General features: G+C 60.0%; 1 protein-coding gene across 1 annotated transcript; it reads right to left on the bottom strand.

Moving 5' to 3' along the window:
- Positions 1–6: 6 nt before the first annotated feature.
- LOC135329096 (adenylate cyclase type 10-like) lies at positions 7–24,259 on the bottom strand. Its single transcript, XM_064516404.1, has 33 exons — positions 24,137–24,259; positions 23,412–23,481; positions 19,554–19,658; positions 18,968–19,006; positions 18,285–18,428; positions 17,559–17,767; positions 17,185–17,281; positions 16,769–16,857; positions 16,026–16,217; positions 15,662–15,783; positions 15,257–15,333; positions 14,743–14,932; positions 13,577–13,629; positions 12,515–12,668; positions 11,860–12,052; positions 11,174–11,260; positions 10,506–10,789; positions 9,783–9,919; positions 9,113–9,238; positions 8,510–8,764; positions 7,472–7,813; positions 6,898–6,949; positions 5,763–5,985; positions 5,265–5,375; positions 4,840–5,018; positions 4,097–4,253; positions 3,396–3,600; positions 3,192–3,288; positions 2,220–2,335; positions 1,853–1,970; positions 1,384–1,579; positions 692–880; positions 7–158 (listed from the first exon to the last, which is right to left on the bottom strand). The coding sequence occupies exons 1-33, from the start codon at positions 24,257–24,259 to the stop codon at positions 81–83; spliced, it is 4,809 nt and encodes a 1,602-aa protein (XP_064372474.1). The 3' UTR covers positions 7–80.
- Positions 24,260–24,411: the final 152 nt, after the last annotated feature.

Here is a 24,411-nt window from a genome sequence, read left to right as displayed (position 1 = left end):
CGATGGTGGGATTTAATTATTTAATTCATGGAGGAGCATCCGTGCTCTGCAGTACTGGCAGCTTCAGCAGGTACCTGGAGCTAGACTTCTGGCTTTGCTTCGGGAGCTGGCCCCGGGGGAGACTGGTGCCTGAAGGCCTTTCCAGTGGACCACTGCTCCTAAGGAAAACAAAAGCCAGAGTGAGAGCCGAGGAGAACAGGAGAGCCCCAGAGCTGTAAGCGCTGGCCAGCAAGGCAAGCGAGGCCTGGCACAGGAGCTTGTTCCATCCATCCACCAGCTTGCCAAGCTGCAAAAGCCTCTCGGGGAGGGCAAGGAGAGGGAAAGCAAATGCAGACTCAGCGCAGGCTGATGCCGGGCTCCCAGAGCTGGCTTAAGGGAGAGGCAAAGATTAAGCTGCTCCAGTCCTCAGCCCAGCAGAGATGCTGCGAGGAAGGAGCTGCAGCGCACGCTGCTTCCTCAGGGCTCCTTCCAGCCCTGCCTGGGTGAGACGTGTCACAGCTGCCACCGCCCTGCTGGTGAGGAGGGCCAAGAGCACCTACCAGCTCCCCAAGGGCTTTCAGCGCATGCTCTTGCTGCTCTCCAGGGGCTTTCCCTACGTGGGCCTGCTGGAGTACAGTCTGGGCCACCTCCTCCAAGGGCAGGCTGAACCTCTGCCCAGGAAGCAACTCAAAGGCAGAGAGCATCAACTTACAGAGCTCATCTCCAGCCACGTCTTCTCCAGGAGGTTGCCATTCAGCGCACAGGCTTGGAGGCCCTGGGTGAGGCACAGCTGGCTCTCGTGTTTGTCACCCAGCATGCGGAAAATGTACGCTTTCAGGTGGTAGACTCTGGCGTAGAAGACGGGGCTTGTAGAGCACCGCGCGAAAGCCTCTTCGGCCAGCTACCGAGAGAACAACGGAGAGGCACGTCAGGAAAAGGCATCGAGCTCGGCAACGGCTTGCCACTGAGGACAGCACCTATTCCCCAAGGAGAAAAACCAGCCCCAAAGCGACAAGGGGCGCACAGCCAGCAAGGCTGACGTACCACACAAAGCTCTCCGGAGCCAGAAGCCCTCATATGGCACAGGCATTTCAAGCAGGGCTCACTAGCTCACGGCTGTGGAAGTCTCTTCTCCTCTCTTGCAGGCCATTCCCACAAGGGAATTCTCACACGCCCAGCAAGACACCCTTCACCTGACCGCCTTCTCTTCCACCTCCTGCCGAGACCCCTGCGAGAGGAGGCTTTCGCCATATTCCTCTCTAACCCACTACCCTCTGCCTCTCCCCTGGCTCCACCCCATCACGGCTGCTTCCACCTGGCCTTGTCAAGCCACGGCTGTTAGGAACACCCCTGTCCCTGGAGTCCCCTTACAGCACGCACATCCCTGTCCTCCTCTTCCCTCACCCTTAGAGCCCCGGCACGGCTCTCCCAGGCCCTCGCCGAGCTGTGCTCAATGTCCTTTCTCAGCAGCAGGCTGTAGCACTCCAGGAGCCGACTGCACGCTTGCGTGGCAGGCACAGAGGCGTCAGCTCCCTTCAGCAGCTGCTTGGCTTTTTCAAAGGGCTTCTGGAAGTTGTCCCATTGCCCAAGCCTTGCAAACCTACATGGTGCAGAGAGAAACACACACACACACACTCACACATTTTGTGGAGATGATCGAGTAACTGGACTGTCTCCTCGGCTAACAAGTCTTAGGCTGCTTGCCGCCTTGCTCCCAGTGCACGGCCCCCCCAGTCCCTTTCATCACAGCACCCCAGGGACGGCCACCTTGTTGGAGATGGGACGGGGGACGTGACAAGCCCAGAGCTCCCACCTCCCCTGCCAGAACCGCTGCCTGGGACCTCTCGCCACTCAAAGCAACCCTCTAACTTACCAAAGAGCCAGGGATGAAAACAGCCCAAACAGGATGCTCTTCTGTGATTTGAGGATGCAGTTTGCTTCATTCTGCTCTACGAAGCTCCTGCACTCCTCAAATGACTTATACTCCCAGCCTGTAATACAAACGTGTCTCAGAGAAGCAGTGCTGCAGAAAAAGAAAGGCGGTGGGGGGAGGGGGGAGGAAAGAGAGAGACAGACAGACAGACAGGCACGCACGCACGCACACGCACGGCCAAATTGCCAAGGACCCTGAGGAGAAAGTAAAAGGATTGCTGAGGGCTCTGGGGTGAGCGCTGTATCAGGAGAAAAACCCTCTTTGCAAGCCTCCTGGCTCTCTGTGGCCCTCCTCACTGAGCACTTACCAGCATAAAGCAAGAGGTCTAAGCAGCAGGAGAAGAAGCACGCCTGCCCGATGATCCGGTGCTCTCCAGCCACCTGCTTCTCTAGCCTGGCGAGCACTTCCACACATTCCGGGTACCTGGGCAGGGAGACAACGAGCCTCCATGGAGCATCTCCCCGGGGTGGGGTCCAGGTCAGCACCTCCAGATGCTTCCCGCTCCCCTTCCCATCATCCCTCTCTTTCCCTTCTGCGCTCTTTCCGGCAACTCCGTCAGAGTTTCTCCTTTGGACTTTTTTTCACCCAGTACTCTTCTGGCAACAAGTCTCCGGGGAAAGGCTTCAGTGACCCCAGCTCAAACGGCAAGGCCCGAAACAAAACTCAGGCATCCTTCCCATGCGGCCAGGGCTTTCCCATTGGCCCAGCAGCAGAGCTAGTCACCTTTCCATCAAAGTCTTTCAGTCAAAACAGGCAGAAGAGCACGCACAGATCCCCAGGACCCTCCACGCTGGCCTAGAGAGTGCACTTTGTTCAGAAACTGTTCCTCTTGCGAGCTTCCCCTAGACGAGTGCGTGAACCGAATCCAGAGCCGCCTCGGGCACCAAGGCCAAGGGGCAGGGAAAGGCCCGTGTCCACACAGTTAAACCTGGCTAGCGCCCAAGACACGGTGGGTGCCCCCAAACTGCCTAGTGCAACGGCTCCCTGCACTGTGCTCGCTCCTATACCAGGCCTGGGAATTGACTGGGGGAAGCAGCACGTGGCAAGGGCCAAAACCAAGCCAGGAACTGTTCAAGCAGTTTAAAAGCAGACACGCGCGTTCCCAAATGGCCAGCAACGTTCCCTGGCATTATTTAATTTACCAGCGTAGATACAGCCAGCGAGCGTCAAAGAAGAAACCAAAAAGCCCTCTTCTCTGTGCGCAGGGAATGACACAAGAGGGATCTCTGGTGGTCCCCTGACACCACACAACCAGCAGCCTGGCCAGCAGCAGCATTACCTCATCTGGAGGAAGAGCGCCGTGAAGAGCGTGGCCAGAACCTCACGGTCTAGATCGGGCTGCTCCAGCTCTGCGCACAGGCTCTTGGCACGATAGCCTGTCAAGGAAAAAAAAAACAAGGAAAAATAAAAAAAGCAGCAGACTCGCACAGACTCGCTCTCTCTGCGGAGACCTCTTCTCGCAGGGACTGGGGGCAGTACATACCGACATCGACAGAGAGGGGCAGATTTCCCAGGCTGAGGTTCAGATGGGACAGGGCCTGGGCGAATTTTGCGGCGTTTAATACCCCTCCTCCAAAGGGCTCGACGTCGGAGCTGAGCTGCATGGCCGCCCGCCCGTACTGCAGCCACTCTTCCCGGCAGCCCAGGTCCTGGCAGCGCTGGGCGTATTCCACGTAGGCCCAGAGGATCTGAAATGGTCCAAACAGGAGAATGCACAAGACTGAAGCTCGCCAGGGCGATTCTCTGGCCTAGAGGGCTCAGGCCATAAACCCAACAGCCAGGTTCTCTCTTCTCTTTTACTCGCAGGCCTCTCACCCGAACCACAAGCCATTCTTACGAGTGCCGCTGCTAACCGCGGCCGTGTCAAAACGAGGGCTGCGGGGTGTCGCGCACCAGGTTTAGAAAAGGCCACAAGGAAACTGCAGAGCACAGAAACTGGTGCCGGCTTAAAGCCACAATCAGCCCACCGGTTACAGTTATGAAACAAATCCGATGAGAGGAACAACCAAAAAGAACAGCAACCCGCATCTTCCGGAAGTTTGTAAAGAAGAGTCCAGGGACACGGACGTCTCCGGCCTATTTGGCCTCTTCTTGCCAGGGCAGAGCCCGCTGCTCCTCTTGCCAGGCCAGGGGAAAGGAGCTATGTCAGAAACGTGTCTGCTGCTGCAGAGAGAAGGCACTCACGTGACTCGCATCCCCGGACTCCTCGGCCGTGTTGACCTCCATGAGCGCTGCCAGGCGCGAGCGCCTCCGGCCGCTGGAAGCACTCTCCAGGCTGAAGAGCTGCCGCAGCAAGAAAAGGCAGCGGCTCTGCCGGAGCAGCCAGGGGAGCCTCTCCCTCCTGCCACACAAGAGAAACTGCTGGGCCGCAGCCGCTAGCGACGCAGGGCCGAGTCAGACAGGGCCGAGGGAAGCAGGGGGGCAGAGGAGGCAGCTGGTGCAGGCAGGGCTGCAGGGATGGAGGCGGCAGAACCAAGAAGCACCACCGGGGAAAGAGGACTGCTAACAAGGACACACGGTGGCACTGCAGCCCAGAGAGGCCGAGCAAAAGTGGGCACCAGGAGGAAAAGGGCTGCTGTACGGGAGGCTCGCACCCGGCTACAGCCCCTGAGCTTCCTCCTTCTCACACCCCACCTCCACTTTCCCCCTCCATGCCCCCCTCCTGCTCCTTCCCGCACACTCCCTTTCCCTCGGCAGCCTGTACTCCCTGGGAGCATTGCTCTGCTCTCACCCGCACCATCCCCCACAAGCCAACACGTGCCAGCTCCCCCATCCGTTAGCCTCCAGGCCCCTCCGCAGCTTTCCCCATGTCAAGACCTATGCTCTGGTAAAGTCTGGGCTTCAGCCTAGGTGGGGGTGGGCCGAGGGGCTCAGGACCACGAAGAAAATGCCTCTTTCTTCCCTCCTCTTTCCCTTCAGCTGCTTACCTGGCCTCTTGATGAAGGCAGGAGGCCTTGGTCGCCTCCCAAGAGGCATGCTTCAACTTCTCCAGAAGAGATTTAAAGACCACGCCAGCTGAGGTGACCGGGAATTGCCTGTTTAGCAGGCTCAAGGCCTTTCTCGTCGTCATCTCTGCCAGGTCCGTGCAGCCCATATTGTAGCAGACCTGCACAGGAGAAGGGTCCTTCGGACAGGCCCAAAGGGCTCCGACTGAGCACACCCCAAATTTCAAGTCTCTGGCTCATTCAAGGCCAAGGGCTTCGACTGGCTTTGGCCAGAGGGCAAGGCGGTCACAGGAAAGGCTGCTCACAGCAGCCGTGCCTCTCAGGGCCAGGGACAGCCCCCCCACTCCCCAGCAAGGCATCCAACTCCTCCCACCAGGAGAGCCCTCAGAGCCTCCCTATCACTTTACCTCCCCTTTCAGGCTCAGGAAGGTGGCTTCTTCAAAGCAGGCCAGCACCTTGGCTTTCTTAGCCCTTTCCGAGCTCATCAGGACCTCTGCTTTGGTCAGATTTGTAAAAGCCTTTGAACAAGCACACAGAGAGCAGGCGAGCGTCAGGGTGGAGCCTGCCTGCAGCCCCCTCATTCCCACTCGCCTCCAGCATCTCTCCGAGGAGGGCACGCGTCTGCCCCGGCAACGCCCACCCCCACACACACCACAGCCACCAGGGCTCCTTCGCACCACCTCCTTGCAGGCAGGCGCACCTTGCGCCAAGGTCCTGCTTCTCTGCCCTGCGTCTCTTGCCACAGGAGAGGCAAGCAGCAGGAAACCCCTGAGTCTGAGCCCTGCTGTCCATCCCCAGGTCCCCACAGAGGCATGTCCCTTTGCAATGGGGAGATTGGCTTGCCCAGGGCAAGGCCACTGAGAGGACTCCATGTGCCGTGGGCTCTGGCAAGCAGGGCAGCTCACCAGGTAGTTGTCGCAGACGTGCAAGTAGGCAGCCGCGCACTCCAGCAGATAATAAAGGGCTCTGGCATCGTTGCCCATTGCCATGTGGTGGTGAGCCAAGGGCACGAGCACCAATTCCACGATGGCCTTGCATTCGCAGGAACGCACGGCACCGCGCATCCCTTTGGTCTCGCTGGCCACCGTAGGGATCTGTTCGGTCTTGGCCAGAAACCGCTGCGTCGCTCTACTCGGAGACAAGATCACGGAGAAAGAAGAGACACGCGAGTGTCACCTGCGCTGGTCTGGCTGCCGAGACCGACAGCACATTCCAGCGCAGCACAAGGCCACACGCACGCATGCATCATACGAGCGCGCTGGTTGGTTCTTCTGTCTGCCCCACACAATGGCAACCAGTTTCCCAGTGGCATTCCACGTGACAGTGGGTCGACGCGGCCGACCCCTGAGTGGCCTGGGTCCCCCCAACCTTGCTCTCTCTCCCCCCATGCTCCTTCCTCCCTTCCGCTCTTCTGCTGCCTTCTCTCCTCGCTCGAGAGCTTTGGCTCTCCCCTGACTGCAAGCAAAGCCAGTACCACCCACTAACCCAGTGCTTTTTGGCAAGATTTGTTCTCTCCCACTGCAGCAACGTCAACCAGTGCACTGGGCAGTCTTCGGGAGCCCCGCAGCCCCAGAGCACAAGGAGAGCCTGGCCAGGCAGGGCAAAAGTGAGACGAGGAGCAACACCTCCCCTTTCAAGCAGTGGCCAGCTATTGCTTTGGCATTAGCCTTTGCTGACGCTGCTCTGGAGCAACATTAGTCTTTTAGGCAGGCAAGATGACAAGCGGGCATTTGCGGCACCTTCCACAAGCCTCCCTGCTCCCACCGGCTGCTTTTCTGCTACCCGGCTCGCAACATTGCTCTCGTACAGCTAGAAAGCCAGGGCTGCTCCACCCTAGCGTGGCCATCCTCACTGGGAGCCCCCGGGCTTCCTCAAGGATGCTCATCTCCTGGGCCATCGCATCCCAGCTCCCACCCAACAGGCCAGCTCTTGCCTAAGCTAGTGTCACAGCTAGCCGGCAAAACTGGGAACTCCACTTGCCCCCTCTGGAGACCCTGAGCCCGCTGACTTCCAGAGATAATCAAAACCTCCTCTCCTCACCGAGAAGTCACCACCAGGACGTTCTTCCCTTCCTGCAGCGCTTTTGCAGTCTCTGGAAACAAAGCACAAGTTAAACACCTCTCACCTCACAAGGGGGAAGAGCTACATCTGGCATGCTGTAGCAGAGGAGGAGAGCAGAGTCAAGGCGCCGACGGCGCATCTCTTCCTGGCCCCTTCCCCTGCGATCTGCCTTCGCCGCAGGGCTGTTATGTTTCCGGCAAGTGTAGCGGACCCACCAGGAAACACACCTCGGCCTGCTGGGCTGGGGGGTGCAACCCTGAGGCTCTTGGCACTGCAAGGAGATGGGCTGCGCTCTGGTAATTCCAGGGAAACGCAGGAGGGCACTCAAGGGCACAGAGGCTCTACGCTGGGTCCACAGCATGTCTCTGGCCGTGCAGCTGTGCTCACTGGAGGCCTAAGCTAGTCCTGCGAACGCATCTGCACTGCACTGAAAGCAGCCCTAGGCTTCCGGGAAAGGCTTCTGCAGACAGGGCTTGAGACAGAGGAGCACTTCCATTAACTGTGCAACCACAGTGGGGAGGGCCCAGGCTCCAGGGCACGGCAGATTACGTACCCGAAGTGGTGGGCTGCTCATCTCGCTCCGTCTCGGGTTGGCCCAGGGAGGCCTCCCAGCTGGGCAAGTAGCATTTGCTGGGGAAGTCGTCACAGCTCTGTCCCTCCTGGATGCCGCTGATGGCACAGCGGTGGAAAGCCACAAAGTCCCCTCCGCCGCAGCACTGGCACTTGTGCACTTGCCTCTGCAGGAAGGCCGCGCACTTGTGGTGCATGGCCACCCTCTGCGCCTTGGGCCACAGCTCATAGGCAGCCTCCCGCAGCAGCGGGGCGCAGAAGGCCAGGACGCCGGACTGCAGCCTCGCGGTCTTCTCGGTCTCACCCGAGGACCACTTCTGGGCACCTGAAAGGCAACGGGGCTTGGCATCAGCCAGAGCGCAGGGCCGCCACAGCCGGCAGGTGAAAGACAGGCCTTGGCGCGGCTCCTCGGCGGGAAACCGGCGCTCCTGCGCTCAAAGCCTTGCAGCACTAGAGCAAAAGGGCCCAGTTCGCCTTGCTGAGACTAGCATGGCCCGCGCAACAGGCTGCTGCTCTGCCCTCCCTCCCAACGGACGGCGCTCAGCCGCGCTCCGGCAAGGAGCTGGCGATGCTGCCAGCAGCAGGAGCGAGCCGCAGCCAGCTCCTTCTTCCCGCTCTGCAAGGCGGTCCCAGCTTCCTACACTCCCCCCGGCGCCAGCGGGGAATAAAAATCCACGCACAACACCTCCCCTCTGGACACTGCAGGAGGCTGGGCAGGGACATCAGGTGTTTCCTGCCCCTTCCCCTGCACGGGCACTGAGCAGCGCTTCGAGGCAGGGTAGCGGAGGCACTCGGAGCAGCTCACTGGAACGTTTCCCTCCAGCACAAAGCCTGGGGCACACGCGCCCCCTGAGATTTCCTTGTCCGAGCTCTTAACAACCCATCCCTAACTACCAGGGTGCCCTGGGCATTACACACCGCTGGGGGGACAGTGCGGCGTGCCCTGGGGAGCCCCGCCAGGCACACGGCCGGGAGCGGCAGGAGCCTACAGCGCTCCCAGGGCCGTGGTATCACCACTTACCGCACTCTTCCTCCAGAGAGGCGACGGACCCCTTGGTGGAAACACTGCTGTCTTCCGCCACCTTTTCAGCCTTCAGCCACTTCAAGATGCGGCCTCTCACCAGGACGTTCAATGCCTTCTCCATCTTAGCCTTGGTCCACGTGGGAAGGATGTGGAACAGCAGCTCGGTGGTAAACATCAGCCCGATGATGGCTGCACACTTCAAAACCAGCTGCTCTGAGGGCTCCATGCTGTCCAGCTCAGTCAGCGCAATCTCTGTCAAAAACAAGCCGCAGGTCTCTCTCTTGCCCTCTCCCAAGACCAAGGCTGCAGAGGCTGCATCAGCTTCCACACAGGACATGGTAGATTCTAGCCTTGCTTCCTAGGGACCAAACCCGTTGGGCAGGCGCAACCCAGGCCACCCATCTTTGCTAGAGGGCAGGGATGCTCATTCACAGCCTCCCACCCAGCACCCCTAGAGACGGGAAGAGCCAGCGGGACCACAGCCACCTTCCCAGCAGAGCTGAGAGGGGCAACTCGGCAGCACGCGGACGCCCAGCCTCTCTCTAGCCAATGCCCCGGGAAAGAAGCCCGGCGATGCCCCAGCAGGGCTCGGCCCCTCACCTTTCAGGGTGGGGGGAAGCACGGTGTTCTGCAGGTTCACGTCAGGTCTGACGGTGCACACCCTGCAGTCCTTCCCCGCGCTGGAGCTGTGGCATGCTGCCCCAGGAGAAGCCTCCATCGCAGAAGCTGAGCGGAGCGAGAGAGCAGGATAAAGCGATTATCAAAGGGAGGCAGTTTGTGCCGTGACTGCCTGCCTGCACACGTTACTCATCTGCCCTCCCTCCGTCCTCCACCCTTTAGCATTCACCCCCCAGCAGGTCTTCAGCAGCTGGGACCTGGGGTCAGCGGCAGCAGAAATCCAGCCGCGGGGCTGCCGACAAGGACCGCTGCAGCCACGTGACTCTCGGCACCGCTGCAGAATAACCGCCCCAGGTCACGCTCGTCCCAAACCATTCCAGGGCTTAGCTTAGTGCCAGGGAGCCTCTCTTCTCCTCCTTTGCAATTTTCTGCCACAGCAGCAGCGCTGGCCCTCTCAAAGCCACCAAGACTCCCCAGCCCGTGCTTGGCCTATCCCAGCAGCAAGGCATGGAGGAACCCACACCTGATCCACACCAAGCTCGGTACTGCTGCAACATCTGACTGGGCCAAATACACAGGGGAACCCCAGGGCAAGAATGTGCTGTGGAAGATGGACCACAGCAACCAGGCAGCCCACCACAAAGGTGCTTACTGAAGAGGCTCTCCCACTTGGCCTCCGTTTTTCCATCCTTCCGCAGCGGGTGGAACAAGAGCATGTTGTGGCGATTAAGGTGGCTCAGCAGTTCCTCACAGTAATATGGGATCCCGTAGCTTCTCTGCATCAGGAACCTGGAAAGGAGCAGATCTAGCAGGGACTGACACAGGCAAAGCGAGGCGGGACACACTTCGCACCAGCGTCTTCACCACAGCCACACCTCCCTTTTGAACGGGCCAGGACTCCCACCGGCTCTGGCACGTGAGCTGCCCTCAAGATACAGCGGTTGCTGCAAGCCGCAGGAGAACAGTCGCGGACAGTGCCCAAGGCGCAGAGCAGCAAGCCTCGTCTTTCCTGTCCCCAGCAGCCTCGACCCTCGCCAGCACCAGTGAGAGCCTCGGCCCCGGCAGATCAGCCCCGCCGCCTAGGCAAATGCCTTCCCACACCTCAGCCACGCCAAGGCCCAGGACCACTGCCCGCCTGCCTTCCAGCGCAACACACAAGGGCTGACACCTCCTATGCTCTGTGTCCAGGCAGCTGCCCACTCTCAGCTCACAACTGCCAGCGTCGTGTGTCATGAGAAAGCCAGCTCCGACGCTGCCTAGACGCAGCGGCGCTTCCAGAAGCCGCGCACTTCCTTTCCCGGGCGTTCCTTCCCTTCCACCCTCTGCAGAGGTTCGACCCCTCGGGAAGAGCTCAGAGGCCCTGCCTGGCACTTACGTCTCTAGGGCCCGGGGCATGCTGACAACTCCAAGGGCCTGGCAGGCTTTCTGCACAACAGCTGAAGGTTTCAGCTCTTCCAGATGGACACAGGTTGTTTGCTGCAGCTTCAGGATGTCTGCTGCAGTTTTGCAAAGCCTCTGTCTTCTAGAGCGACCAGGAGCCAAGCCCATGACCAGGAAGGCCGGGACATCTCTGAGCATCCGCCACAGAAAAGCCCAGGAGGTCGCGTCAATGTAGTGCGCGTTGTCGATGACAAATACGACAACTTCTTCTTCAACCGTCTGAAACAAAGCGGTTGTTCAGGGTGGATTCCGAGCGATTCTCAAGCATCTTCCGCAGGAGGAACTTTGGCCGGCCTCTCTCCAGACAGAGAACGCTCTGAAGTCTCTCTCCTCTCCCCAGCTACTTGTGCATTCAGAATCTCCCTGAGACTTTAAGGTCTCTCAGGCAAGGGAGCACAGAAAGACACCGCTCCTCCTCCCGAGCACGTGCCCTCCAACTTTACAGGAAGAAAGTTATCAGGGCCATGGCACGGGCAGCTTAGCCTCAGAAGGGCAAGGACTCCAGTACCTTGTCCTCCCGCCAGCTCCCACCACTCTCCTGCAGAACCCTCAGCCTGCCGCCTTGCTTTCCTTCTCCGACCCACGATGCAGAGAATTGCTCACCTTCTGTAGCACTTTCTTAAGCACCGACTCCAGTGCCGCTGTCCTTTGAGCGTCACTCATCTTGGAGACCTTCTCCGACAGCGGAAACTGGCCAGAAAAGCACAGTCACAGAGAAGCAGCCTCTCAGGGCATTTCAGCACGCCTACCCCCCCCACAAGCCTAACTGAGCAAAACGCCGCGGCTGCCCTCAGCATCTTACCTCTCCCCAACACAACGGGGAGGGGACACAGTGTGGATGTCACCCTGAGCCCAGAACAGAGCTCCTCTGCTGAGGGTCTCTGGCAGAGCTGGGGGTTGGGGGGCGGTTGGGCTGGGGCCGGGGAGGGGGAATCGTTTGGCAGGACAAGCAGAGCTTGTTTCCTCATGATGGGCATCTTGGGATGGAGCAGCGTGAGCGCAGCGGTGAGCTCAGCACCAGCTCATCAGCCCCATCTCAAAGCCTCTCTGCAATGCCCTTTCAGGCTGCTAAGCAACACACCAGGAACTGCCTGCAGCAGCCTGGCACCTCGACTCAGCCCAAACAGAGAGCCCCCCCACCAGGCCCCCAAACAGAAGCCCGTGGTATCCCCCTGCTCTTGCCACCAGGCAGCTAAGCCCACTCCCCAGCAGAGCAGCCAAATGACCGCAACCACAGGACGGCTCACAAGCAGGCCTTTGCCCTGGCCAGAGAGGGCTCTCACTCTCACCTTAACCAGGAAAGGGACATTGAGGAGGCAGTAGCTGCTCTCTCCCATCAGCCCTCGGAGCTTTTGCTGCAGGACGAGCTGTCTGGCGCTGCACGACTGACAGGCCTGGAGGCCCATGGCCACAGCCAGCATCATGTGCATGGCAGAGCAGGCCTGCCTCAGGTTCTGCTCCGTCAGCTCCACAGCCACTACCCTGCCATGCAGAAGCAAGAGAGACAGCTTCAGAGAGCGCCCCAAACAGCCACAGCCTTCTAAGACAAAGCTCTTGGAGAGAGGCATAATCGGGGGCCGACGGCAAGGGCACTCTGGACACACGGCCCCAGACGGGCTCTTCAGTGCAAGCAGCATTTGTCAGGCAGGCCAGGGTTTCTTCTCTTTGGTCTGGAGGGGCACAAGAAGCCCTGAGCTCCGGCTCTCCTTTGCTTTGTGCCTGGCCCAAAGCAGCAAGGGGAAGAGCAGTGGCTCCAGAAGCCACCTCTAGCTCCCTCAAGAGCTAGGAGGAGGGCACGCAGCTGCTCCGAAGCAGCATCTCCAGGAGGCTTTTCAGGGCTGCAGTCCAGGGGCCAGGCACACTGGCAGAGGGGCTCAAGGAGCCCACGAACATCAGTGGGTGGGCAGGGGAAGTGAGCCACAGGTACCCGTCAACAACACTCACCTGTGCCCAGCAGCCTGGCCTAAATAGGCAAGTTCAGTGAGGAGATGGCTCTTTCCAGAGCCCATAACGCCCTCAAATGCCACGATGCGGCTTTCTTTCCTAGCCACGTAGGCTTTCAAGTAACTTTCAAAGAGGGCCATCTCCTTCTCCCGACCTGTGCAGGCAAGCAAGAGAGCAAGCTGTCGCAGCGAGCCGAAAAGCAAAGGACCGTCCGCACCCTTCCCTCTCGCCACCACGGCACCCTCCCGCCACCGCATCTACAAGCCTGCCTACAGCCAGGGCTCCTTCCCACCCAAACAGCTCCTCCGCTTTTGCGCCTCTGCCTGCCTTAGGGCACTAGCAGGCCCGCCTCCCCTGACGCCTGACTCACAGCACAGCTCCCACGCCCTCTTTCCTTCCCTGGCCTCTCGCTCACAGGCAAAGAGGTCCAGACCTCCTCCCACAACTCCCCAGTTTCCCAGCACAAGACTGCAAGGGACAGTCGGAGTCACTGCAGGCACCTGTGTCCAAAAGGGACTCAGAACGTCTCCTCCGGGGACCGGGAGCCGCAACGTGCTTCCCAGCGCCCTGCAGCTAAGGCAGCAGCTGCAGTCCCCAAACAGCTGGCAACAGCAGCAGGCCTTAGAGGCACACAGTGCGCCCTGCGGTTTCCACAGCAGCAGGTGCTCCTCACAGAGCCAGGTGGTGCCGAGAAACAAACTCGGAGGACTCCCACGTAGAGAACACACTGCCAAATAAACTCTGCCAGTCGGACAGAGGGAAAGCTCCTTCCCGAGCCCAAATATGGGCATCAGCTCAGCTCTCAGGCTGCGAGCAACTGCACGCTTCAGAAGTTCCCCCATGCTAGCTATGGAGCGTGGCAGGATCGTCCTGCTTCCCACCTCTAGCTGCGGCGCAACCCCAAAGATAGGAACCAGCCAGGAGCCAAGGTATGCGCCAAACCCTTAGGGCCACTGCAGGCAACGGCATCCCTCGCAAAAGCTTCTCCGTTCCCAGAGTGGTACTAACAGGGACCGAGGGCCAGAAATTGGCTTTCAGGAGACCAAGGCCTTCTCCACCTACCGAGCAAGGTGGGATACGCGGACCTCGCCTTCGGAACCTCCATGCCAGCTATGCTAGAAGGGGGAAGAGAAAAACAAAAGTCAGTTAAGTGGGCAGACGCTGGAGGACGTAGAGTCACGCGGGGAGCTGAGGATGCGCTTGCTCGTGGGTGCCCGCTCTTCTTTCGAGCGGGATGCTATCCTGCCCAGCTCCCACCGCCAAAGTTCACGCTGACCCAGCGGAGGGGGCAAACACCAAAGAAGCACTAGGAAAACTTCGGGCACAGAGCCGCCCAACGGCCACAGCGGGACAGCGGACCGTAGCAAGACTCGAGCACCAGAGGCCAAACCCAAAGGAAGCAGAGACAGGAGCAAGAACCCAGGCAGTGCTGCTGGCTAACACACTGCTTGACCACGCAGGACAAGCAAAACGAGTCTCTGGTCCTGCCAACTGCTTCCCCGGGCTTTGCTCCCAGGGAGCGGTTTACAGAAGCAGAGCCTTGGAACAGATGCTCTCACGGTGAAGACGGGCAAGCAAGATCTATCGGTTCAAGCCAGGGTGTGCAACAGGAGGACAAGGGTGACTTCTTGGGCCAAGACGCCAAGCACCAGGCACCTTCGGCTCGAGTTTGGGAGTTTCAAGGGGATGGCAATGTTAACGTCCAAAACGTCATCCAAAGAGACTGCCAAACCCCGGCCCGGGGCAACAGCTGAAGTTTCAGCAAGAAGCCATCAGGAACAGAGTCCCACTGACCCACGTTTTCCCACGGGAACAGGCCTAACCACAAGGTTTCTGTGAGCTTCATGCTCAGCAGCAGCTGGGAGAAAGCCCCCTCCGCGGGTCAGAATTAATGCTGCAGTGGTCTCGCATGCAACGGAGCGAGCGCAGGGCAGAAAGCGCAGATGGAAGCCATTTGGACAGAGCTTGCAAGGCCCATTGTGCCTACAGGCACCAACAAGCCTTCTGCATCCCTACAGCCTCACTCCTAGTCCCCTAACAGCAGGGGCACTCAGGTAGGCAGGCCAAAAGCACACCCACGCTCTGGCTTTCCATCTTCTCAGCCCCAGGGATGGCAGGGCCGGGCAGAGGCCAGCTTGCTCTCTTCTGCACAACTACTCTTTGCTGACCAAGACTGGACCCCCAGTGCCACCGTGCCCCCAACCAGCCTGCTCCAAGAGGACACTCACAGCTTCTCCAACATCCCCAGGTACTGATGGATGGTGCCAGGATCCGCAACCCCCTTCATCTTCACCTCTGGCAGCTCCTTGAAGTAGGAACAGGGCAGCTGAGAGGTGGCGTAGGTTGCTGTGTCACAGGACACTATGCCGGGGTAGCTCTCCATCAGCCGGGCTGCCAAATTCACCTTCTGGCCCATGACTGCCACAAAGAGAGAGCACACAGTCACGTACCTAGGAGACCAACCCACTCCACCCTTCAAGGCCAACGGCTGCCTCCCCTCCAGCACAGGCAAGCCCCAAACCGTTGGGAGCACAACCCAGAGGAACAACAAGGCTCTGAGCCCCTTCCCCCGCCCCACAGCGGGACCCGCTCTGCCTCTTGTCATTCCTGACAGGCCCCAGGCCGAGCCCAGCAGACACGGGCAACAGGTTGCTCCCGGCCACTCCGCCTCTTCCTTTGGCACACTGCTCTGGTCAAACAGACCCAGCCCAGCCACCCGCTCCTCAGACAGACGCGTCGTACCTGTGTATTCGTGCCTCACACGATGGCCAACGACTCCGCAGAACACCGTCCCACTGGTAACCCCAACGGAGACCGCCCTGGCACGCACGGAGAGCGGCAGGCAGTCAGCAGCGTCCGTGCACAGTCCCGCCTGCCCACCCACCTACCCTCACCCCTCTCCCTCGCACCGCCAGCCACCCTGGCAGTGCAGACCTCGGGGACCGGCAGAGCTCAGCAGCACGACACCCCCGGGTGGAACGGGCTGCGGAGAGCAGCCAGGTAGTTTTCGACCCTTCCCCTCAGGCCAAAGAGCTCTGACCAGCAGAAAGTCACTGACACAAGCAGGCCGAGCTAGAGGGCACGTCTCTCTGGGAAACCATCCCTCCCTCCCCTGCGCCGTCCCAAGCAACACGCCTCCCCACTCACTCGATTTTCATAGGCCTCGAGCAGCACGCCTTGGAGATTTTAAGAGCACTTTCCAAGGCGTGAACGCTTTCGTAGGGCACCTTCTCTCCAGGGAGTCCAAATACACACAGGAACGTGCAGCCCTGCCAAGGACACGCACAGCACGCCTCGTCACAACGCCTGCGGCAAACGGCTCGCGCCGGGAGGTTCCGGCCTCCGTGGAGACCGGCAGAACCTCAGGGCAGCCCCGAGCCAGAGGGTGCCGATTGCTGATCCCACCACCGAGGCAGAGCTGCTTCTCCTTTCCCCACCGCTCAAGAGACACAGCTACTTCCCTCGTTTGCTGCCCACACTTTTGCGGGGTGGACTGCTCCCCCACACTCACTTTATCAAACATGATGATCTTGTTGATCTCGCCCTTGTAAGGACGGATGATCTCCGATATCATCACGCTGCTGTCCTGGATAGCTTTGCAGAGCTGCGCTAAGTTGACACGGGCAGCAAAATGCAGCTTGACAAACAGGCAGGTGACTGGCCGGAGCTCAGACATGTAGTCCAGGGGCTGTCTGTCATCAAGCTGGAAGACAAGAGCAGGACACCTTCACCAGCCAGCTCTCCCTGAGCCCTTGCTGCCTGCAGCAGATACCAAGGCAGAGCACACACATGGGCACTGAGAGCAGCTGCTATCAGAGCAAGGAATAAATCCGCCCTTCTGGGCAAAGCAGGCTGCGGCCTCTGCAGGACAGACACCGAAGCACGCAATACATCCCTGAGCAGAGAAACAAGCGCCAGGAACACCACACCTTGCTACAGGCATGGACACAAGGGGCCACCCTCAGCAACGCTGTGGGGACTCCAGGGGAAGCTTGCTCTTATCCCACAGTCACGTCCAGAACAACAGCGCTGGAAAATACAGAGGGAAATCCACCTCCCGCCACCCGCCCCTCTCCCTGCAGGAGCACACAGCGGGCAGCCTCCTGGCACGGGCACCACATGGTGCCAATTCCCCCAGGTTCTCGCCTAAGGGGGCCTTTCCTTTGCTCGTCTGCTTTCTTGAGAACGGCCCCTCTGCAACGCACAGCTCCTCCTCCCCTCCAAAAACGCAGCTCCCGGCAGCTGTGGCCATACCTTCCTCAGCACCGTCGCTGGGATGTACTTGCGCAGCAGCTTCCACAGAGAGTGACAAGGGGCCAGGGTAACAGCGGGCCTCAGGATGCCTAAGGAAGGAAAAGCCAGGCGGTCGCGGGCAGGATGGCGCTGCGAGCCTGCCTAGGGGCAGCGCTGGAAAGCGGGGGCTGGCGCTGGAACTCGAGGAGAACAATTCTCCTCCCTCTGCACCTCTGTTCCTCTTGCAGGGGCTCAGCCAGAGCAGCCCCCGGGAAGGCGGAGGAAGCAGCGAGCCCCTCCGCTGAAGCTCAGCGGGGCCACAGGCGCGAATACGAAGTGCAAGCGGGAGAGGGCAGAGGGCCTTCCTCACTGGCCCCTGAAGAAGCCCGCCCCTCTCTCTCTGGGCAGCCACAGAACATCACCAAGTTGGGGCTCACCTGACAGTTCAGGACAAGAGGAGTTCAGCCGGGCTTGGGGAAACTGAGAGAAGAGTTCTTCACGTTGACACACAGACATCCGTTCCACGCCTGTAACCTAAAGGCACACAGAACAAAAAGGTTTCAGGAACAGCTTCATGACCCACAGAAGACGTCACCAGTTGAGCCAAACCCTTCCAGGGCCCCCGACCCCCTCCCCAAACCCAGCAAGCGGAATCCAGAGCTAACCCTGAGACAGAAGGGCCATCGCTCCCGCTCCCCACCTACGTCGACACCTACAACTCCCTCCGCGGGCATCTATCTCCTCAGCCTTCTCTCACCTTCTTGCCTCACGTCCAGGGCCTCAAAGGCGCTCTAGAGGCCATCCCACCTACCTTCACAGCAGCTGCTTGGCCTTTAATTCTCTTTGCCGTGATCTTGCTCTGGTCACACAGCTCCCAGCAGCCGGCTGACAGGACGACATCACTTGCGGTGGCAAGGTTTTGGGCCTGCCAAACTTCACCCACGGTCTGGCCAAGGAGCAGGAAGTGCTGCTCCCGTTTGTCTCCGACAGTCAGCAGGGATATATGCCCTGCCGAGATCCCTGGCGAGAGACAAGCAGAAGTGATGCAGAGAGCATTTTGACCCCCACGGCCCCCCCGCAGCTCAACTCTGCACAGGCCAAACGTGCAGCTCAGCCCTGCAGACAGCCTCCTCCTCTCAACTGCTTCAAGTGGAGGCGTCTGTCTGGATGGATTCAAGAGTGATTCTCGACAGGGAGCGGGTCCTACTCAGGGGCCTGCTGACAGAGGTCCCCAAAAGCGGTGCCTGCCAAGGGGCAAACGCAGCTGATGCTGACAACGTGCTCACAGCGCAGGGCACCTCCCGCGGCTGCCCCCACCAGAGGCCCAGCAGACCGGCAGCTTTGCTCGCCGGCTGCTCAGCGTGCATGCAGGCGGCTCGTAACCGCCTGCTCGAGCGCACACAGCAGCCTTCCGCACGAAAGGCTTCCGCTGGCCCCAGCGGCGATCACCGCCTCTCCTGATGCTGCAAAGCACCCTGCAGTACTGCGCAGGGCCGTGCATCTGCGCACGCTGCAGCTAAGCCAGCACTCCCCATACCTATCTTCAGTCGGAGCTTCTGGCCCACGTCCGTCTCACGGATCCCATACTTCTCCTGGATTTGCTGGCTGCACTGCAGCACCAGGCTGATGGTGTCCTTCAACTCGGTCTGCTTTACCCTCCACAACACCAGCACGGCGTCCCCTGGGGAAAGCAAGGGCACAGTGAAGGCTCCCAGGAGACCTGATGCTCCCTGGCCTGCACCCACCTGCAGGCACAGCAGAAACCAGCAGGCATGACGAGGAAAACGCGTCTGTGTGAAGGCATCCCCCCGGACTACAGCGCCCTGGGCACAGGGACACCTTCCCCGCTTCCAGGCCAGCTACAACAGCAGCCACGCTGGCAGAGGAAGAGGGCCCGCAGCGGGCCTGGAGGAACGCTGACATCCCCACCCACCCCCCAGCTAGTCCCCTCCAGCGCAGAGACGCCAGGGCTCTCGTGGCCCCTCCTTTCTCCTGTGCTGCCCCAACCCTCCAGCTCCCAGGGCGCCCTGACCCCTGCACATCATTGCTGTCCCACTGCAGCTCCCAGCTTGGGGGCCCGGATGGCAGCTCCCCCCGAGCACCAGGCTGCCAACAGAGCCACCCCCCGGGCTCTGCCAGCTCGCGGCTCTCTCTCCCCTCTCCCCAGCACTCCTCTGCAGCTGCAGCACACAGGCCTACGTCTCTTTTACAAATACATACCTGCAAACTTCAAGATGTCCCCTCCAAAAGCCAGCAGCTCTGCACACAAAAGAAAGCAAAAGAAGCCTTGCATCTCGGCCTTCTTCAAGAAGGCTGCAGGACAGGTCCCTCTGCTCGGAGAGGAGCACGGGGCGGTGCTGCTTTGTGGGGCACAGCGCAGGAAAGCACAGCTCCAGCCTGGCGACATTGCTCACAGGCACCACAGCACCGGCACCTACAGTACTGGGCCCTGAGAAGAGGCACTGGCAAAGGTAACACACCCATTTGTCAGCGCCCCCACCCCCGGGTCACTTGGGCACCACTAACACTGGCTAGATGCCCCCACTGTGCCCTGGGCCCCAACCCCAGCAAAGTCTTGCTCCATCGCTGAACAGGGGGGCCCTCCACAGGGGCGGGTGCCGAGAAAGCGGGCACCTCCTTGCTCTTTGTGGGGAGCAGAAAGCACCCGCCAGAAGAGCCCAGCTGCTCTCGGTGGCCCTCAGGGCCACAGAAACCCCCAGCCCGCGCAAGGAGGCAGCGGCAGGCTGCCCAGCACCTCTGCCTCCCCACAGCCCAGTCCCCCACAATCCTGCAGAACAGCACTTACCCTCCAAGATGTCGCTCAGGTAGTGATTGAGGGTTTGCGTCACCTCATCCGCACCCTGCTCTAGGCTGATGCTCTGGCTGAATTTCTCTGTCAGAGCAGTGAAACCTGGAACGGGGACACACAGGCGCAAAGAAATCAGGAAGCGTCTACGCAGCCAAAGGACCGGGCAGTTTCCACACCAGCTTCACCCAGCCAAGAGAGGCACCGCCGAGGAGAACGCAGGAGGGCCTCTGGCAGCGGGCACAGCCGCCCAAGTCCACCGGCGCTTCTGAGCACCCGCCGAGGGTCAGCTTTCCCATCCTCACACCCACACGTTACGCCTGGCACCTGCAGGTGCCCGGGACCCTCCAGCACATCCCACAGCTGCCTCGCCTCTTGCCTACGGCCAGGCAACATGCTCAGCTAGAAAGCCAGGAGGCCTTTGGGAGCAAATGCTGCACCCGAGAAGCCGGTTCCTTTGTGCAGGAGCTGCTCCACCGAGTTTGGCCTCACAAAGACTAACAAGCCTCAGGCGAGGCACTCAGGCCTCATCTCCCATGCCTTCATTAGCCAGAGCCTGGACTAGCTCAGACAGCACCAAAGCTCCAGAGCCGGCACTGCAGTCAACAGCTCAGGCCCAAGCTGCTGCTGCAGCAGCCTCAGAGCTTCCTACGCACGCTGCTCTGAGTGGACGGCTGACCACAAGCAGGCCACAGTGCTGCTGGCAGCAAAGAAAATCCCTGTGGCATGACCTCAGCTATGTCTGAGCACTACTTCCCCAAAGCAGAAGACCTCAGCAGCAAAGAGATCTCCTTTGATCCATTCCCTACCACGGCTGGCACGACCAGGGCTCCAGAAAGCCCACCAAGTCCCAGTGGCTCGGGTCGGCGACTTCTTCTCAGTGCCCGCCCTTTGTAACGCTTTGACCCACCTGACACATCCGCAAAGAGCAGGACTCCATGGAAGTGCTGAACGGAACGGTTTTCCTGCTTCAAGTCCTCAGACAAAAGCAGGTCAGGAACGTAAGCAGCTACTTCCCCCAGTTCCGAGCAGCACCATGCCCTTCTCTCCCAAGCACAAGCCATCGTCAGCGCCCTGCGGTACCCGCGGTACCTCAGGAGAAGACGACCGTGCCCAGCAGGGAGGAGGACAAGACACCACCGCGCAGACTTGCGCACTGACCCCAGGCCTTTGTGAGGCGCCCATGGCCCTCTGCCACCAACGGGGGGTCACAATCAGCTCACAGCGACATCATCCACACGTCATCAGTTACCTGTATGCTGTCATCAAGCTACGGAGCCAGCTGACAGCCTCTGCAAGGCATCGCTTGCCCAGCAACTGCCAGGAAGCTGCCCAAACTCCCTCCTTACCCCGAGCCGCTTACTCAGATGTGGCTAGCGCGGTGCAGGTGTCTCCCACACAGAGCTGAAGGGAGGTGCAGGTGTCTCCCACACAGAGCTGAAGGGAGGCTCGCACTGTTACGGAAATGAGGCTCGCACTGTTACGGAAATGAGGCTTGTCGGCCACCATAACAGGGCCCAACCCTAGGTTCCCGCAGAAAAGTTCAGAGCCAGATCAAAGCAAATTAAATAATTACATTTTAATAACGTGTGTGCAGTAATTACAGCTCGAGCTGGGTGCCTCCGACGAGGGACCCCGAACAAAGAAATCCCTGGGCAATTACAGCTTTTCCAAATTCAGTTTCCCACCCCTCACGCGGTAGTTCAGACCAATCGTAACTTTCAGGTCTGGGGTCTCCTGCTCCTTAGTGGGTCTCATCGTTGTTCCTAGGCAGGCTGTTTTTCTCCCTCATCTTTACTGTTGCAGTTTCTGCTGACGGTTGTACCTTCGTTTCTTGTTGGGGTCTTACTGTTGTCTCTCAAGGTCCTGAGGAGGAGGAGGTGATTCCAAATCATTACAATTAACACTGCCCCAGCAGTGAGCTGAGGCTTTGTCCCTCAAGGTCCTAATGCCCTGCACTGGTCTTATTTCAAAGCCTTGACATCCTCCCTTTTGGAGGGTGAGACGCAGGAATGCAGACTGCTTGTAGCTTCCTTATCTTCCCAGCTGGAACCAGCTCTCAGGCCCTTTTCTTACTGGACTAAGTAAAAGTTCATTATTTTATCTAAGGGTGGCCTAAGGCTTCAGCAAATTTAGCTACTCATGCTAAGCAAGTTTTATAGAAGTCGTGCTGAGCAGCTACCTCTAGACAGTTCCAGTTCGCTATTCTTTAACCCACACAGGGACTGAACTCCACCTGTGGCTGGAACAGCTGGTTCCCACGTTCCCAAGCACAAATGGCCTAACAAGTGTCGTCACGGAGGGCAGTCCAGGCTTCCCCACGAGCAGGGAGCCCAGGGCACACTGCGCAGGCAGCTCCACAGTGACCACAGAGCACAGCGGGCACCAGCAGCGTGAACAAGCAGCTTGGCAGCGATCTACCTCCCACGGCTGCAAGGCCCCTTCCTGCTCTCTGCACAAGCGCTCTGCCCAAACACCACGGCTCCAGCAGGGCAGAGCCTTCGCAGGAGCCCGAGAGAAGGCAGGGGCCGCTCGCAGCACTGCGCAGCGGCACAGCAAACCAGCTACACCCAGCGCAGGCATATCAGAGAAGGGAAGAAAAGGTTGAGAGACTTGGCAGGAGGCAGCTCCGGTTCCCTGCCGTGCTTGCCAGGGCTGTGCAAAGCTTTCATGCCGCAGGGAAACATATCCTCCTTAGGCACCCTGGCTCACACGCAGCCCGCAGCAGGCTACTCCCCGAGGCGAGGTGAGCTGGGAGCCCAGGGCAGCCCCTGCACGGGCAGGGCTCTCGCTCACGGGGCGCAGTCCTGCAGGGGCTGCCACGGCACACACAGCCGCGTGCTGGGAACAGGGCCCAGCAACAGCCCCAGCCAAGGCGAGCCATGAGCCGCTACCAGGCTCCAGCCAGGGAGGCCTGGCTGGGCCAGCCAGGACCAAGCTGAAACAGGACCAGAGACAGCACTGGAGACAAGCTGCAACATACTTCCAAGAGGGCTGTCCAGGAAATAAGCTACCGAGAGCATCAGCCCAAGAGCCATTCAGCAGGCAGAGGCAGGGCCAGGGACACCTAGGACCTAGCTCAGGCAGGGACTGAAGGCCCGGGCCTGAGCTGAAAGGGGGCTCCAGTGGGCAGAGGGGGCAGGTGGGGGGATGTCAGCCCTCAGGTGAGGCTGGTCAGGACCCTTAGGGCCCAGGAGTGCCCTCAAGGCCCATCTGGTTTCAGAGGGGATTTGCTGGGGAAAGGCCTTTCTGAAGGGCCTTGTTTGCAAGAGTCACAAAAATGCCTGAGTTGTTGCCCAGAAGATTCAGTCTCCCTATTTAACTGTGACATGTGGCTGCTTCCTCTTACAAGTTTCTCTGGGGAGGAAAAGTGTTTCTTTCTCATTGAGCTCCCCAGGTCTAGGGGTGGGGGCCACACCCAAGCTCGTCAGAAACCGCAAGCTTCAACTCAGACTCCTGTGTCCACACGGAGGCTCCGAAACCGATGACCTGATTTCCAGGAGCCTTTGGCACCCACTGCTGCTCACCGACTGCGCAAAGGGCTCCTGCAGCCCAGGGCTTCTGCCGACGGGAGCATCCTGCTTTAGAGTCTAGATCTAAATAGCGCATCCTGACCTTACAAGCCTGTTTTGAATCTCTTTCCTCAAATACCTGCCTTTCCACAGCAGAAGAGTCTCAGATGCTCGGGGGCACCGGTGAGCCATCTGGGCTGGTGCCAGTAAGCTCTGCTGGGCTCTCCAGCCAAAAGACCTTGGTAAACTCCCTGGCTGCAGCACAGTTCTGGGGCCTTTCCCCCGTCATGGGACATAACTCTTCAAGCCAGCAGCCAGGGGCCTGCGACTGGAGGTACAAACCTACCACGCAGAAATGCTCCAGGCGGATTCCATAGACCTTCTGCAGGATTCTCATGAAAATCATGTGTAAGACTTCAGGCTGCGAGAGGAAGGACACACAGGAACATCTCATCTTCATTATTCAGGGCTCCCAGACTACGCCATAAAAGCAGGTCTGCCTTCAACACACCGACTCCCAAAAACAGAGAAGGACTGCTTCCCAATGCTTTGCAGTACTAGCAGTAATAGCCCATTGCATTCCATATTACAAAAGGCAGGAATCACCTCAGAGCAGCTGGCAACCTAACTGCCATGTCTGTGCCCTGTATTTCAATTTCTTCCTCCTCACTGAGCAGCTTTCAAACCAAGTGACGCCAAAATCTACCAGAAGTCACAGACACAGTCACTCCAGGGCACAGTAAGGCACTTCACCACACTGTTAAAAGGAAAAGGGGCGGGGGGGAACCCAACACTGTGGGCCAACAAGTTCTTCGCCTACAGCGCTATTTTGCCGGCTCCGCTTACGAGGCTCGGTCCAGCCCGTGCTGGGGAAGCTGCGGGGCTGCGCCAGCCCCAGCGGCTGCTTTCGCCCAGCTCCCGCGGAGCCCAGAGACGAGCAGAGGCCCCCGAAGCTCGGGCGCGGCGTGGCGCGGCGCGGCGCATCCCCCCGCCGCCGCCGCCACCGCCGCCGCCACCACCTCGGCTCGGCCCGGCCCGGCCGCGCTCCCCGCCGCTCGCGCACACGCGCACCTTGGGGGCGGGGAACAGGTCGCCCTTGGCCAGGGCCCGGGCCTCGGAGCCGGCCAGCACGTGGCCGCGCAGGGCGGCGACGATGTCGCCGGGGCTGTAGCGGGGGAAGGTCGGCACCTCCATGGCGCCCGCCGCTTGAATCCGGCGGGCACCGCCCCCGCCCCGCCGTCACTTCCTCTGCGGCCCGCGCGGCACTTCCGGCGCGCCCGCGGCCGGGGAGAGGCTGCTCCCGGGAGCAGCGGAGGCGCCTCCGGGCTGCGGGCGCGGCCCTGTCT

This window comes from Dromaius novaehollandiae, chromosome 8 (genome assembly GCF_036370855.1).
Source record: "Dromaius novaehollandiae isolate bDroNov1 chromosome 8, bDroNov1.hap1, whole genome shotgun sequence".
Classification (NCBI taxonomy): Eukaryota; Metazoa; Chordata; class Aves; order Casuariiformes; family Dromaiidae; genus Dromaius; species Dromaius novaehollandiae.
The sequence above is the reverse complement of the archived record's forward strand: the minus strand, read 5'-3'. Positions and strand labels throughout refer to the sequence as shown.